The 14236-nt window shown below is 43.9% G+C and overlaps 1 protein-coding gene across 4 annotated transcripts in view; it reads left to right on the forward strand.

The window, feature by feature from the left end:
* Window positions 1–1942: 1942 nt before the first annotated feature.
* Window positions 1943–14236, forward strand: part of FBXO21 (F-box protein 21) — a 47114-nt gene continuing 34820 nt past the window's right edge. For 2 of the 4 annotated variants that reach the window (XM_045776019.2, XM_087857310.1), the window contains exons 1-4: window positions 1943–2213; window positions 3077–3212; window positions 5603–5697; window positions 12664–12785. In XM_045776019.2, coding sequence (XP_045631975.1) covers window positions 1975–2213; window positions 3077–3212; window positions 5603–5697; window positions 12664–12785 — 592 coding nt within the window. In that variant the 5' untranslated portion in view covers window positions 1943–1974. The remainder of the gene's footprint in view (window positions 2214–3076; window positions 3213–5602; window positions 5698–12663; window positions 12786–14236) is intronic. The other 2 variants (XM_045776001.2, XM_045776011.2) reach the window with 1 other exon arrangement.

Genomic DNA, 14236 nt, shown 5'->3' on the forward strand with positions numbered 1-14236 from the left:
GTTGTGCAGAAATGGCTGGGTGGGTGGCCATTCCTCAGGCAGGAACCACTGGGAGAGAACAAGGTGAAGTTGCTGCAGGATGTGTGTTTTTTCCTGGACACATTGAGTTTTAGGGACCCGAAGGGAATGTCGGGTGAGCAGTTAGCTAAGTGAGTCTAGATCTCAGAGGAGCAAACTGGGCTGCAGAGAGTTGTGGACATTTAAAGTGGGTGTGGATCATTGCAGACAGGGTGAGAGAGTGAAAGAAGGGGGCTATGGCTGAGCTCCCAAGGTAACCCCCCCTTTTCCCACCCTCCCGACAGGGAGCCACCCAGAGGGAGAATCAGGAGAAGGTGGGGCCCCAGAGGCCAAGGGATGCCGGCATTTCCAGAAGAGGTATGGTAAACAATGCTCACCACCGCCATCGGATTTCCAGGAGGGAAGGCCCAGACTCCGTCCCAGATCAGCTACACTTTGGGGGCTGCTCTAAAATTTCTGGTTTCATGACTGTGGTAGCAGCAGCAGGTTGAACAGAGGGTTATAAATTAATTCGGTAAGTAACGACAAGACTGAAAAATGCTGGGAAGTAATCCTATCTGGGGCAGTGGGGCTGAGGTGAGGGAAGGGAGGTCATCTGGAGAGGTTAAACTAAGGCCTGGAGGAAGAGGAGGAGTAGCTAGAAGGAGGACATCCCAGCACGAAATATATTCCAGGCAGTGGGACCAGCATACATGCGGAGGCCAGAAGTGGAAGGAAAGAGACCAGGCTGGCTGGGGTGTGACTAGTGAGGGAAAGAATGGCTTCAGGTAGATAAAGAGGGGCAAACAGGGGACTATCCCTTTGCATCAATGGTAGGGATTTCGGATTCATCTCTAAGTGCAAGAGGGAGCCATGGATGGCTTACCACCATCCACTGAGAGTTAACTTCACAACTTCAATACTTTCAGGGCATTCTGATTTCCAAATTGGGGTGGGGGCCTTACTGAGCCTCCATGTACGGACAACAGATTGTTCTCTTCCCCAACTGGACTTTGAGCTCCTTTGAGGCAAGGACACCGTCTCACTCACATCTGTATCCTCAGGCCACACAGCGCAGGGCCCGGGTTAAAAATAATAATACTAATTATTTTTTTTATTAAAGATTTTATTTATTTGAGAGAGAGAGAGAGTGATTGAAATAGAGGGAGTACAAACAGGGGAGGAGCAGAGGAAGAGGGAGAAGCAGGCTTCCTGCTGAGCAGGGAGCTGGACTCTGGGATCATGAGCTGAGCCAAAGGCAAATGCTTAACAGACTGAGCCACCCAGGCAGGCGCCCCTGTTCTTGTTGTTGTTGTTGTTATTATCATTGGTGCAGGCACCGAATTACCTGGATGGTAATTCCTGCTTTAAGGGTTCAAAGCCAGGCTCTACCACCTTTTGTGTCTGTGACTTTGAACCAGTGACTCCCACCTTTATGAGCCTGGTTTTCGGTATTCTAGAATGGGTATTACGGTACCCATCATAGAGGTCTCTAATAGAGGAGAATGAAATGTAAAATACTTGGCACAGCATTCAAGAACATTAAATTAGCCGTTATTACAGCATACTGGTTTAGAGCACAGTCAAGCAGAAGTCAAGCGGCTCTGAATTAACATCTAGTACACGGGATCCTGAGCAAGTCCGTTTAGCTCCCTGAACCTCAGTTTCCCCATCTGTAACTCGGGGAGATAAGAATTGATAGGGTTATTGGGAAGGACCGCTGAGCTCATGCACAGGAAGCGCTCCGAAAAAAACAAGAAAGGTGGATGCTGCCACGACCGCGGGTTCGCAGCTCTCGGACCCACCCCACTTGTTGCAAGAACCGGTTTCCCTGTGCCTGCAGCAGCCCAGGCGGAGAGGGTGCAGCCACGGGCGTGGGCGGGGCGATCCGTGCGCCCGCCCCTCGAGGCGGGTGGGCGGGGCGAAGCGGGGCGCCCCGGCGCGCGCGCGCGCGGCGGGCCCAGGTACGCGGACAAGATGGCGGCAGCAGCGGTCGACAGCGCGATGGAGGTGGTGCCGGCGCTTGCGGAGGAGGCCGCACCCGAGGCGGTGGGCCTCAGCTGCCTCGTCAACCTGCCCGGCGAGGTGCTGGAGTACATCCTGTGCAGCGGCTCGCTGACGGCCGCCGACATCGGCCGCGTCTCCAGCACCTGCCGGCGGCTGCGCGAGCTGTGCCAGAGTAGCGGGAAGGTGTGGAAGGAGCAGTTCCGGGTGAGGTGAGCCTGCCGCCCCGCCAGCTCGCGGCCCGCGCCCCCGCCCCGCGCCCCCCGGGCCCCGGCCTGGCCGGCCTGCGCCGCCACCTCCCTGCCCGTGCGCGGATTCCCTCCCCGGAGGCCACCCCCGGACCCCTGCCCGCGGACCGACAGACAAAGGCCTCCAGGCCGCCGGCTCCCCGGGCCCCTGGGGTCCACGCCGCGCGGACCCGCCGCTGCCCAAATTGCGCATCGGGAAGCGCCCGGCAGCCGGGGCCCGCCATAGAGGGTGACGACGGTAGGATCGCTGCTGATCCATCCTGCGCGCTTCTTTGTGCGCGACTCCGAGCTAAAATGTTTACATGGATCCGGCGATGCAGTGATCCTAACAGCCCTTGGAGGAAGCGGACGCAGCATTCCCTGGTTGCGGGCGGAGAGCACAGATTTCGGTGTGGGACCCCGGATAAATCTGGCCCTGCCACACTTGCCATATGACCTTGGGGGGTAGCGACTTCCCTTTCTTTTGAGCCTCATTCATCGACTTTACCTACGTTTTACTGTGGTTATTAAATGAGATGATGTGTAAGGAGCATTTACACAGGGCCCGGCCCTTGGGAGGCGCGCGATCAATGTTAGCAGCCCTTGTCGTCACTATTATTGTTGCTGCAAGTGTCCCCATTTTATAGATGGGGAGTAGAGACAGCATTCCTACTGCTACGCCAAGGTCACGCCGCGAGCTGCGTGCCGGGTGGAGATTGAACTAGGACCACCGCGAGGGCCCCTGGTGCCACTGAACCATACAGCTTTCCCTGTTTCTCAAGGCTGCCTTTGATTCCTGTGTCTGCCTTCGAGTCTCTTAAGCTGAGAGGGTGTTTCTCTCCTTGTAGGTGGCCTTCCCTTATGAAACACTACAGCCCCACCGACTACGTCAATTGGTTGGAGGAGTATAAAGTTCGGCAAAAAGCTGGGTTAGAAGCCCGGAAGATTGTAGCCTCATTCTCAAAGAGGTTCTTTTCAGAGCACGTAAGGATCCCTTGATGTAGCTCCCTGCTTTTGCCTGCTAGTGGTGTATGTGTCTGGGTCTGTAGGCATTAGCTCATCCAGCTCTTTCTGATATCCCTTTTTCAGTTCTGTCACAATCCCTGACTCACTTGATGGCCGCAAGAGTCATTGTGTCCTTTTCCTCCCATCCAACAACACGAAGCCATTTGTGCCTGCCAGCTTTACTTTTCTAAAGCCAGAGAGAGAATGGGGGTGGAGAGGGGAGGGAGGGACCCGCAGCAAGCACAATGTAGAGGGAATCCAGAGCAGCATTATTTCTCTTCAAGGAGGTTAAACATATTTTTCACAGCCTCCCCTTGAGTTAGGGGATCATCCGTGATCCAACACTACAGATTTCGCCCCAGTTGTTTTCCTGGAAGGGTTGACGAAATTAATATCGTTTTTCTTCTCTGGCTTTGCAGGTTCTAACTAACCGGTAGTGAACAGCATTATTTCTTAAGGTAGCCCAGGATTAGAAGCTATCTGTATATCAGAATTATTACTCCTTCAGTGAAATTATCTTGCATTCATTATCCCTGAAAAGTTTTTATTTTTTAAATATTGCTGAAATGCAAGGGTTTTTGTAGTTGTTTTTGTCTTCCCACAGGGTCTCGGAAGTCTCTGTATTAGGTCGTGATTCTTAACTTTTTGTAATTCCAGGAAGTAGTTTACACTAATATTTTAAATTTATTTCTTATTGAGGGTCTAGAAGTAGAGCCAGTCTGATTTATTTATTTATTGGGTTTGGGGTTTTTTTTTGGTTTGTTTGTTGTTTAAGTAAACGCCCATTGTAGAGCTTGAACTCACGACCCTGAGATCAAGAGTCATATGCTCTACTGAGTGAGCCAGCCAGGTGCCCCTGATTTATTTTACTGTTCTGGTTTGCTGGAGATTGATTCTTTCTTTCTTTTTTTTCTTTCTTTCTTTCTTTCTTTCTTTCTTTCTTTCTTTCTTTCTTTTTTTCTTTTTCTTTCTTTTTTTAAGATTTGATTTTTAAGTAATTTCTACACTCGATGTGGGGCTTGAACTTACCATCCTAAGATCAAGAGTTGCATGTTCTCCCTGACTGGGCTAGCGAGGCACCCTGATTAATTCCTATTTTCTAATTTTAATTAATATTACTAAATGGAGTTCATACATCTGAAATGTTTTCAAGGCTTTTCAAGTTTTGAAAGGGAAAATTTGAACTTTGGACAAATTTGAACTTATTCCCCTGTGGAGAATAAAACTAGATATCCCCCAGTGTATCTTTCATTTTTTTTTTTTTTAAGATTTTATTTATTTATTTGAGAGAGAGAGCAGGAGGCAGAGTGAGACCAAGCCAGGTGATTGGGGGGGTGGGGGCAGGACACGAGCCAACTCTGCACTAAGCACAGAACCAGACGTGGGTCTTGATCTCAGAACCCTGAGATCATGACCTGAGCCAAAATCAAGAGTGGGACGCTTAACTGACTGAGGCACCTCTGGTATAATTCATTTCTGTAAATAAATGTTAGTTGATATTAAGATGGACAGAATTTATGTCCTATTCTGAGTATGCCAGGCCCTGACCAAAAGCATTCATATCAAATTTTAAAACTGGTACAAATGTGTGTGTACACACATATTAGGGTGCTAGAATTTGATGCACTTGGTCGTGGGCTACTAGTTTGAATCCTCTATTTCTAGTCCAGCTGGTTTCGTGTGCATTTTTAACAGCTTGTGTGTTTGTCTAATAATGATGAATTATTGTGTTTTTTCCTTAGCTCCCTCTTTCCCTGTACCACTGCCTAATTAGAAATATGTCAAGGACTTTGAACATAGCAGGAATATACTTAAGATTGATCTGTGGGCGGATGATTACTTTGGCTCAGGACCCTTATATTCCCGTGTTCTCTGCATGCGCACAGGTTGACATGAAATTTCCTGGCTACTTTCAAAACAAACTGGGAGAAGTAATAGAATTTTAAAGCTCATTTGTACCACCGCCTCAATTTACAGAGGAGAATATAGGCCCAGTGGGTTAAGTGAGTTGCCCAAAGTACTCTGGTCCTACTAGAGTACAACATAAATTGCATGAAATCACTGTTGTAAATGAGGATATTTTGTATTTCTAATCCTTGTTTCAGAGCTATTCTTTTCACATTAGAACTCAGTAATTTCAGGAATTCCAGACTATGAAAATACAATTAATTTACAACTGACAGTAAGATCTGCACAAATTATTGTTACTTCACGTGTTACTTCCCACCGTGGTGGGTGGTGCGGGATAGCGTAGGACAGCTGTTACCTGCTCCACGCACGTGAGCAGCTTTGTTTGCAGCTCAGGTTTGTGTGTGAGAGTGACGGATTATCTCCTGTTATTGAGGCCTGTTTGTATGTCTTCTTCATAGGTCCCTTGTAACGGTTTTAGTGACATTGAGAATCTTGAGGGACCAGAGATATTTTTTGAGGATGAATTGGTGTGTATCCTAAATATGGAAGGAAGGTAAGTCATAGTTTTAGCAGGAATTGGTTTTTGTTTGTTCATTCTAATAATGCCCAGAATTCACTGCTGTAATTTGTATGGGGCCGAACCCTGGGATGTGTTTTCCGAATAGTTATGTCTTACCGTAGTTATATTTTTGAAAAGCTCTGTGTAAATAATGTAAATACACTGAGACCATTGATATTTAAAGAAACCTTGCAAAATCCTTTTGGAAAGAAAAGAGAATTAGTATTTTATTCCTACTGTGGGTCAAATACTGTGCTCAGCACTTGTGTCTATTTTTCATTTAATAATATGAACTACCCTTCCTTTGTATTATTTCTTCCTTTATATTATCCTTCTCCACCTACCATCACCAAATTTGTCTGTTATGGATTGAATTTTTTTTTATTTTCTTAGGCATGTTTTAATTTAATAGAGGTTTTTTTAAATGATTTCCGAATTTGGTTAAGAATAATCTCACTTTGGCCATGAACATTATTGGTATCCGATTGAAGCTTTCCTTTCTCTCTCCTAATCAAGAAGACTATCCATCATCTCTTGTTTGTTGCTTACAATTTTTTATGCCTCATATTTTCTGCTGTAAAGGTTTATTTCCAGTTTACCTAAAAGATGACTTGGCTTCCAGTTTAACATACCTATGAAAAAGATTTCCTGCTCTAAAAGTTCTGGAAACTATTAGCGATGGAAGATAAGAAGGCTAGCTTAGCATCTTCCTTCGAGCTTATTGTGCAGTATCTCACAAACAGGGCGTAGGATATTTTCCTTGTTGTTTTTAAAGGGGTTTAGGAGAGAGCACTGTCTATCAGTGGAACAACTGTAGGGGAGAGGTAAGATGTGCCACTATTCTAGGCCTTGGATGAGTTCAGATGCAGAGGTCATTTTTCCGTTTCTATTTTGGTTTATCTATAAATGAATTGAAGTATGATCTAATAGTCAGTATTGCGCAGCCTTAAAAATAAAAGCTGACCTGTCTTTTTTACATATATGTGAGTATATTTTCAATTACATAAACGTAATGTCATATTGGTTGCTTTAGTTTTGATTTGATGTTGAGTGCAGACTTTGCTTTTTCTTGCTTATGCTGTTTCTCCCTTCCTCCCCACTCCCTCCATTTGTGTTGGCTTCCCCTGCCCCACCCGTGTAATTAATGATGACAGCTTAGCCTATGTTCTTCCGTGCTGATACGCATCGATATATGTGGGGATGGAGGGAGATCATTTATTTCACAGAATTTTGATCATAAAATATGTGCTTTTCTGTATCTTTTTTTTCTCTCATTCGTATTACCTTGTGGAAATCTAATCAGCTGATAAAAAGGCAAACTCATTTTATTAATGACTGTATACTGTTCTGCAGTACAATTTATTTAACTATCGCACTGTTGTTAAGCAACCGCTTTCTTCTCCATCTTATATTATTGTGGAGGGTGATGTTTTTTGTGGTTTCATTTCTAAGTAATAAGTTCCTGGGAATGAGTGTCTGAGGTCAGACATAGAATGTTATTGAAAAACATGAAAGATAGCCTGTCCTTGACTGGGGAGACTTACCATTACAAAAATGTCAGTTCTTCTAAAATTAACACATAACCCTAGCACCATTCCAATTAGGACCCAAAAAGAGTTTTGGGACAGGAGTTTTTTGTTTTAATTAGATAATATTGTCATAAAATATGTTGAGAAGAAAAAATTCACTGGAAGAGCCAGAAAAAAACAATTTTTAAATAATTGCAATGTAAATCTTGCGTCACTAGATAATAGGACATAGATGAAGCTAGCTGTAACCAAAACAGTGTTGAAGTAGAAGTTGAGAGCTGCATCAGTGACAAAGACTAATTTAGAAGCGTGTCCCAGCATAAAAGGTAATTTAATACAGTTAAAGTCAGAGGGAAAGGATGGCATATTTAATGATTGTTATTGGAAATAACTGAATATTCATCTGGAAGAAAGTAAAACTGGAATCATATACAAAAATTAAGTTCCAAAAGATTAAATAACCTAAATTTAAAAATTATCACAATGAAAATCCCTCAATAAAATAGCAGACTTTGTTTCTAATCTAGGGAGACCTACTTAAGACTAATGATACAGAAGCAATACAAGAATATAGATAGTTTTGCAATAAAAAATAAACTTCCTTCTGACCAAAGAAACTATAAAGAACGTCAGTAGAATTCTTAAAATTTCTAAGAAGAGATTGAAAAAGGTACAAAGGAGGAGGACATTCACAGAAGAGCAGATCCAAAGAGCTGAAAATCCTGTAGGTCTTTAAATTCACTCTGCAAAGAAATGTTAAATAACAACAAAGTACTGATTTTTTTTTTTTTTAGATTGGCAAACATAACTAAATATGCACAGCCAGTGGAAAAAGTACAGTTACAGTCTTTTTAGAAGTGAGTGTCATAGATACGTCACCTCTTGGCCTGACACGTATTTTGAGCCTCTAACAGGGTTATTTTTAAATGAGAGGGAATACTCACATTTGTAAATATTTTGGGATGCTAGTGTTCTTGAAGGACCCTGTTTGTATTCATTCCTGGCAAGTGCTTATTGTGCAAATATGGAAAGCATAGGAAGGAAGGATAGTTTCCCATAAATGCTGAAGCACCAATCTCTGGATATTTGAAAGCAGTTTGCATTTATGGTATTTTGTGTGGTCTTAAAAAAGAGTATATCTACATCAAATAAAGATTTGAAACAACATGTTAAAAATGGCATATGCTGTACCTGAAAAAATGACCCAGAGTGACCATCACTGAGACATATTTCAGTAAACCTACTGGATTTTAAAGACAAAAAAGGCTTTTGGGCATCCATGCAAAAAAGATGAAGTCACTTATATGGTTAAGAGAATCAGAATATCAGGGGCGCCTGGGTGGCACAGCGGTTAAGCGTCTGCCTTCGGCTCAGGGCGTGATCCCGGCGATATGGGATCGAGCCCCACATCAGGCTCTTCTGCTATGAGCCTGCTTCTTCCTCTCCCACTCCCCCTGCTTGTATTCTCTCTCTCTGGCTGTCTCTATCTCTGTCGAATAAATAAATAAAATCTTTAAAAAAAAAAAAAAAAGAGAATCAGAATATCATCAGACTTTTCAACAATTGCTCTATGTCAGAGGAAAAAAGAGTAATATATTTAAGATGCTCAAGGATCAGAAATGTCAGCCAAGGATTTTTATATCCAGCCAAACTGACTTCTAAGTATAAAGGCTGCAGACAAACTTATCAACTTGTGAGGACTTGGGGACTTTTGAGCCCTTCGTGAGAAATGCGCTAGAAAATGAGCTTCAAACAACCAAAACAACCAGAGAGACACTGACACAAGGACTAATGGTGAGCATGAAATACGTATTTACTTGTAGAATTAAATCCAAGCAACAGTTAGAGTAGAAAGTGTTGTATTTAATAGCCATAAGCCTTTTCAATATAGACCTAGTACAGTTGTTGAAGGAAATGAGCAGAGAATAGGGGAGAATGTAAACAAATATTTAGCTGTTTTCATTACTCATCAAGGTGATGAAAATCTTGGTCTTGTTACTCTGAGGCTGGGCATGTGTGTGTTTCTAAGATGTGGAATAAAGCAAAGGAGTACCTAGGTGATACTCTAATTCATTTCTGTTATTCTGAGAAGTAGGGTATTCCCAGAAGAAGAAAAATTAGATATACAGAATAGAAGATGGTAAAAACCGTATAGTTCTGAATTTGATTTAGAAGTGTCAGTATGAATTTCTAAGATATATTTAAAAATATGCAGGGGTGTGTGTGAATACACACACACACATAGATACACTAGACTCGTTTCTGTCCATTGAAAAGATCTAGAAACAATAACCAATCTAGTAGAAATGATGATCCCTCCTACCCAGATGGTGGTCTTGATATACCCTTTCCCATCAAAAGTAACCACGGTTTTGGAGAAAGGGCTGATTCTAGGTCTGATACAGGAATTGTAAAAAGATGAGGCTGGAGCATCTTGGAAGTCTGGAACCAGATATCAGGAGAAGTACCAACATTTCATGTTGTAAGTGTTCAGGGGCCAACATGGAGAGGCTTCCAGTTGCCAGAGATGTGATTTGAGCAGCAGTGTGGGTAATAACTGGGATGGGTTGAAATACACCAACTGTGTGTAGCTCTGTTAGTTCATAATAATAGGAACAACTAATTGTTCACCTTTGGAGGATAATAATCCAAATTATTATTATTTTGAAAAACAAAAGGAAAGATATAAGCATTTATCCTGCCTTTCCTATATATTGTGCCATTGAGGGAATCAAATAGTGGATGAGGGGAAATTATTCCTTATAGAAATGCTCCAGCTAATAAATGAAGAAAGGATGGTGGAATTAGAATATCACCACTTTGCAACCTCTAATGAATTAATGGACTTGGGCATTTGAGGAGCAGTGGCTGCTAACATCACCAAAAGGGACAGCCAAGGCATGATTGCCTCCTGATGGAAGGACTTCACTACCACCTGTGAAGTAGTCTTGCCAAATAAATGGAATCTGAATCTGATCAAGCATCTACATCCAATTTACAGGAAATTCAGAAGACAGAAGAACATGTGAAACCATACCTTGTGGATGCAATCAACAAATTCCAGACTGTGGGAAACTGCAGGTCACACAACCAGGTTTCTTCAACAAATAAAGTGCAAGGGAAAGAAAAGATGGAGGGGGATCCGGTGCATTAAGAGACTTGAATCACCTCAAAATGGGCTAGTCTAGAGTGTTCGGGGATGTACATTTGGTGAGGCAGTGATGAGCATGGAGGCGTGGGTTGTGATGGCTCTAGATGGGAGAGAGGGCCTTGGAGGGCTCTCGGGTGTCTGCAGTCGTTTCTCAGCCTGATTGGTGGATACGAGGGTGTTTGTCTTAAAATAATGCATTGAGCCTAATTCATGAAGCTGCTTATTCGTTTCATGTGGTTTTCTAGATTGACATACTTTACAACTTAAAGGTTAAAAGACTGGTAGAACCTAGCTCTGCTGATTTTCATTTACTAATTGAAGAGTGAGAGTCCTTTCTTTATTCTTTTTTTTTTTTAAGATTTCACTTATTTTTTTTTTTGAGAGCGAGAGAGAAAGCACAAACAGGGTGGGGGAGGCAGAGGGAGAGGGAGAAGCAGGCCACTGAGCAGAGAGTCCAATGCAGGTCTCCATCCCAGAACTTGGAGATCATGACTCGAGCTGAAGGAAGTTGCTTCACCGACTGAGCCACCCAGGCGCCCCAGAAAGTCCTTTATTTCTGAAGTCACATGGATAAACTGATCAGTCTCCTTCCTATTTCCCATGATCCCTGTGTACATTTGGAATATCTGGTGAAGCATTTCATTCACTTAGCAAGTATTTGTTGAGCATCTACCCTGTGCCAGACACTATCCCAGGCGCTGAGAATACGCTAGTGAACAACACAAAAAGCCCTGTCTTCATTGGGCTTACGTTCTAGTGGGGGGGATAGTCACTAACCGATAAGATGATGTATTACATTAGAAGACGAGAATTGCTGTAAACAGATAGTAATCAGGGAGGGGTATTGGGGGTGAGGGGAGAAGGCCTTACTCAAGATGACATTTGAAAGAAAACCTGAAAGGAGGCGAGGATGCAGATTGCAGATCTCCAGGGAAGGAATGTTCCGATCAAGGAGCTGAGGGTGCTGAGGCCCGAGGTGAGCACCACCAGGTGTGGTGAAGAACAGCAGGGAAGCCAGTGTGGCCGCAGGCCTGGTGGAGGCAGAGAATAGCAGGAATTGAGGTCAGAGGCGTAATGGGGGGAGAGTGTAAAGAACCTCTTAGGTCATCGTTAGGACTTGGGCTTTACTGTGAGTGAGGTGGAAAACCCCTGGAGAATTTGGGGCAGAGGGTTTTTGTGCTGTGACTCACCATGTTAACTGAAGCCCTCGGGCTGCCGTGTGAAGGAGAGACTGTAGAGGGGCAGGGTTTGAAGCTGGAAGCTCAGTTCGGGTGCTATTATAATACAGACAAGAGATGTTGGGGACTTAGATGAGTGAGTGAGAAGTGTTCACATGTCCGATAGACTTTGAAGATAGAATGAGTAGCGTGGGTGGATGGGTTGATTGTGGCCTCTGAGAGCAGGCGAGCAAAGAGGCAAGGAGAACTGCAAGGTTTTTGGCCTAATTGCTATGGCAGAGGTGCCTTTACCTGAGAGGGGGGATGACTGGGAGGGGAGGCATGTGTAAGGAGTTCACCAGGTACCTGGGTGGGGATGTGGAGTAGCAGGCTGGATATACAGGTTGGAGTTTATTTATTTATTTATTAAAAGATTTTATTTATTTATTTGACAGGGAGAGAGACAGCCAGCAGGAGAGGGAACACAAGCAGGGGGAGTGGGAGAGGAAGAAGCAGGCTCCCAGCAGAGGAGCCTGATGTGGAGCTCGATCCCAGAACGCTGGGATCACGCCCTGGGCTGAAGGCAGACGCTTAATGACTGAGCCACCCAGGCGCCCCAGGTCTGGAGTTTAGAGGAGAAATGTGTACTGGAAAATAAACTGAGGGCTGTCAGTGGAGATAATATTTGAAACTGTGAGATGGGATGAGATCACCATGGAGTGAGCATAGAAAGAGAAAAGCATTAGCCCATGGCCTGAGTTCCCTAAGGCAGGCTCCCAGGGGCCAGCGAAAGATTCCAGACACCTCACCCCTGGTTCCTGAGCCTCAGCCAGCTGCCCTGGCTTTTCAGGTTTCTTTTGGATTTCCTTTTAGTAAATCTGAAGCCAAACAGGTCAGTGTTTCTTGGATTTCAGCACGAATGACTTAGTGGTAGTTACAAAGGCAAAGTTGTAAATTGTGCTGTCTCCTTTCCTGATAACAAGTGCTGTGTGATCACGAACAAATTATATATATTTCTTGTTAAGTAGGCTCTTTCCATCCTGTGATTAGTGTGAAGTAAAAAATAAGGTAATCGAAGGTTTTGGTATCTTGATTCTCATTGACTTGTTTGTTTGTTTTCCAGAAAAGCTTTGACCTGGAAATACTACGCTAAAAAAATTCTCTACTACCTACGCCAACAGAAAATTTTAAATAACCTTAAGGCATTTCTTCAGCAGCCTGATGACTATGAATCGTATCTTGAAGGTGAGGCTCTGACAGTGATCTTTCAACAGGCAGCAAAGTTGTCACTCTGAACAGTAGTGGAGATCGTCCCTGAAGGTAGAGCAGCGGGAAAGTTAACTGTGCTCCGTGGGCTTCTGGAGGTGGGATTATACGGTCTGATCAGTTAGGCAAAACTGCTAAAGTTAGAGCTAAGATTTTGCCAGAATGTTTGGCTGTCAGTTGAAGAGACAGTGTTTTCTAAAGATGCACCATCAGTTCAAAGCATGAGGCTGATAATTTAGCTAACGAGGTTAAATTCCCTTTTTCTAAGCTTTGAAGCATCATTTCCAAATCAGAAATAAATGTGTCCAGTTTTGTGTCTGTGTGACCTCAAGCAAATCCCCTCACCTCCCTGGTCTGAGTTTAACGAGGACGGAGCGTTCTAGTGCATCAGCGAGGCTGCTTGTCCATAATGAGAAGTGAGGAGAAAGAAGTCGGTGGACAGACGCAAAGAAGGGAATAACTTTGTTCCTGCTAAGTTGACAAGAACAAAATGTGACTTCATTTTTTTACACTACTTTAAATTCCTAGCATATTGCATAAGCACAGCCATAAGTTATGGTTATGAAGTGTGGCTACAACTGTTCATTCACTTTCATTCCCTGCTCCCTGTGATTTACCCAGTTCACCAATTTCCTTCCTTCCCAGCGTTGGCATGGTTGTGTCTCCGTTCTATTCCTGTGGTCTTGTAGGCTAACCACCTCTCCCAGCAGCTGCTTTCTAAGTGGCACTTGCTTTCCTCAGCCTCAAGGCCGCTGACACCTAGCGCCAGTCCAGCCTGAAACCCGGCCTTTTCACCACTCTGTGCGGTTGACTGATTTCCTTTTTTTTTTTTAAATTAACTCTCTGCCTGCTTTTCAGTGCCTTCCATAATCTGGACCTCCCCGAAGCCCAGACCTTTGCCTATTACTCTCCAAAACACCCCCTTTGCTCCAGCCAGGTCATTGTCTTCCTTCCTGGCTTCATATCTTCACTAGCGGTATCCCTTTTTCTTAGAATTCCCTCTTAAATCCTGCTCACCCACAGAAGTTCCATTCAAATTTAACTTCCATTGACTCTCTGCTGACCACTGCAGCGCTTGCAGATTTTCCTGGCCTCGAGAGGCAGATGCGCAGTGGCATTGACTAGTAAACCACAGCGTGGTGTCGGTTTCACGTGTGTGCGTTTTGTTCTCTAACTGATCATTAAGGTTCTTGTGTCCCTTGACCTTAACATTATTATGATCACTGCGTATCCACAGTGCCCAGTACAGATTCTTGTTGATTGTATAAAAGTCTCATCATCTACAAGGAAGTGAAAAATCTGTTTCAGTTGATTAAACTCGAACAGCCTCACCACCCTGGAATCTTCTCCTATGCGTCCTGGCATGGAGAGTCCCCCTCTCTTTTGTTTATTCCACAGTCAGGAATAATTTGACAGGCTTTGTTTTCTGT

The sequence above is a fragment of the Ursus americanus genome, chromosome 30 (assembly GCF_024610735.1).
Source record: "Ursus americanus isolate L20-20 chromosome 30, mUrsAme1.1.p, whole genome shotgun sequence".
Taxonomy (NCBI): Eukaryota; Metazoa; Chordata; class Mammalia; order Carnivora; family Ursidae; genus Ursus; species Ursus americanus.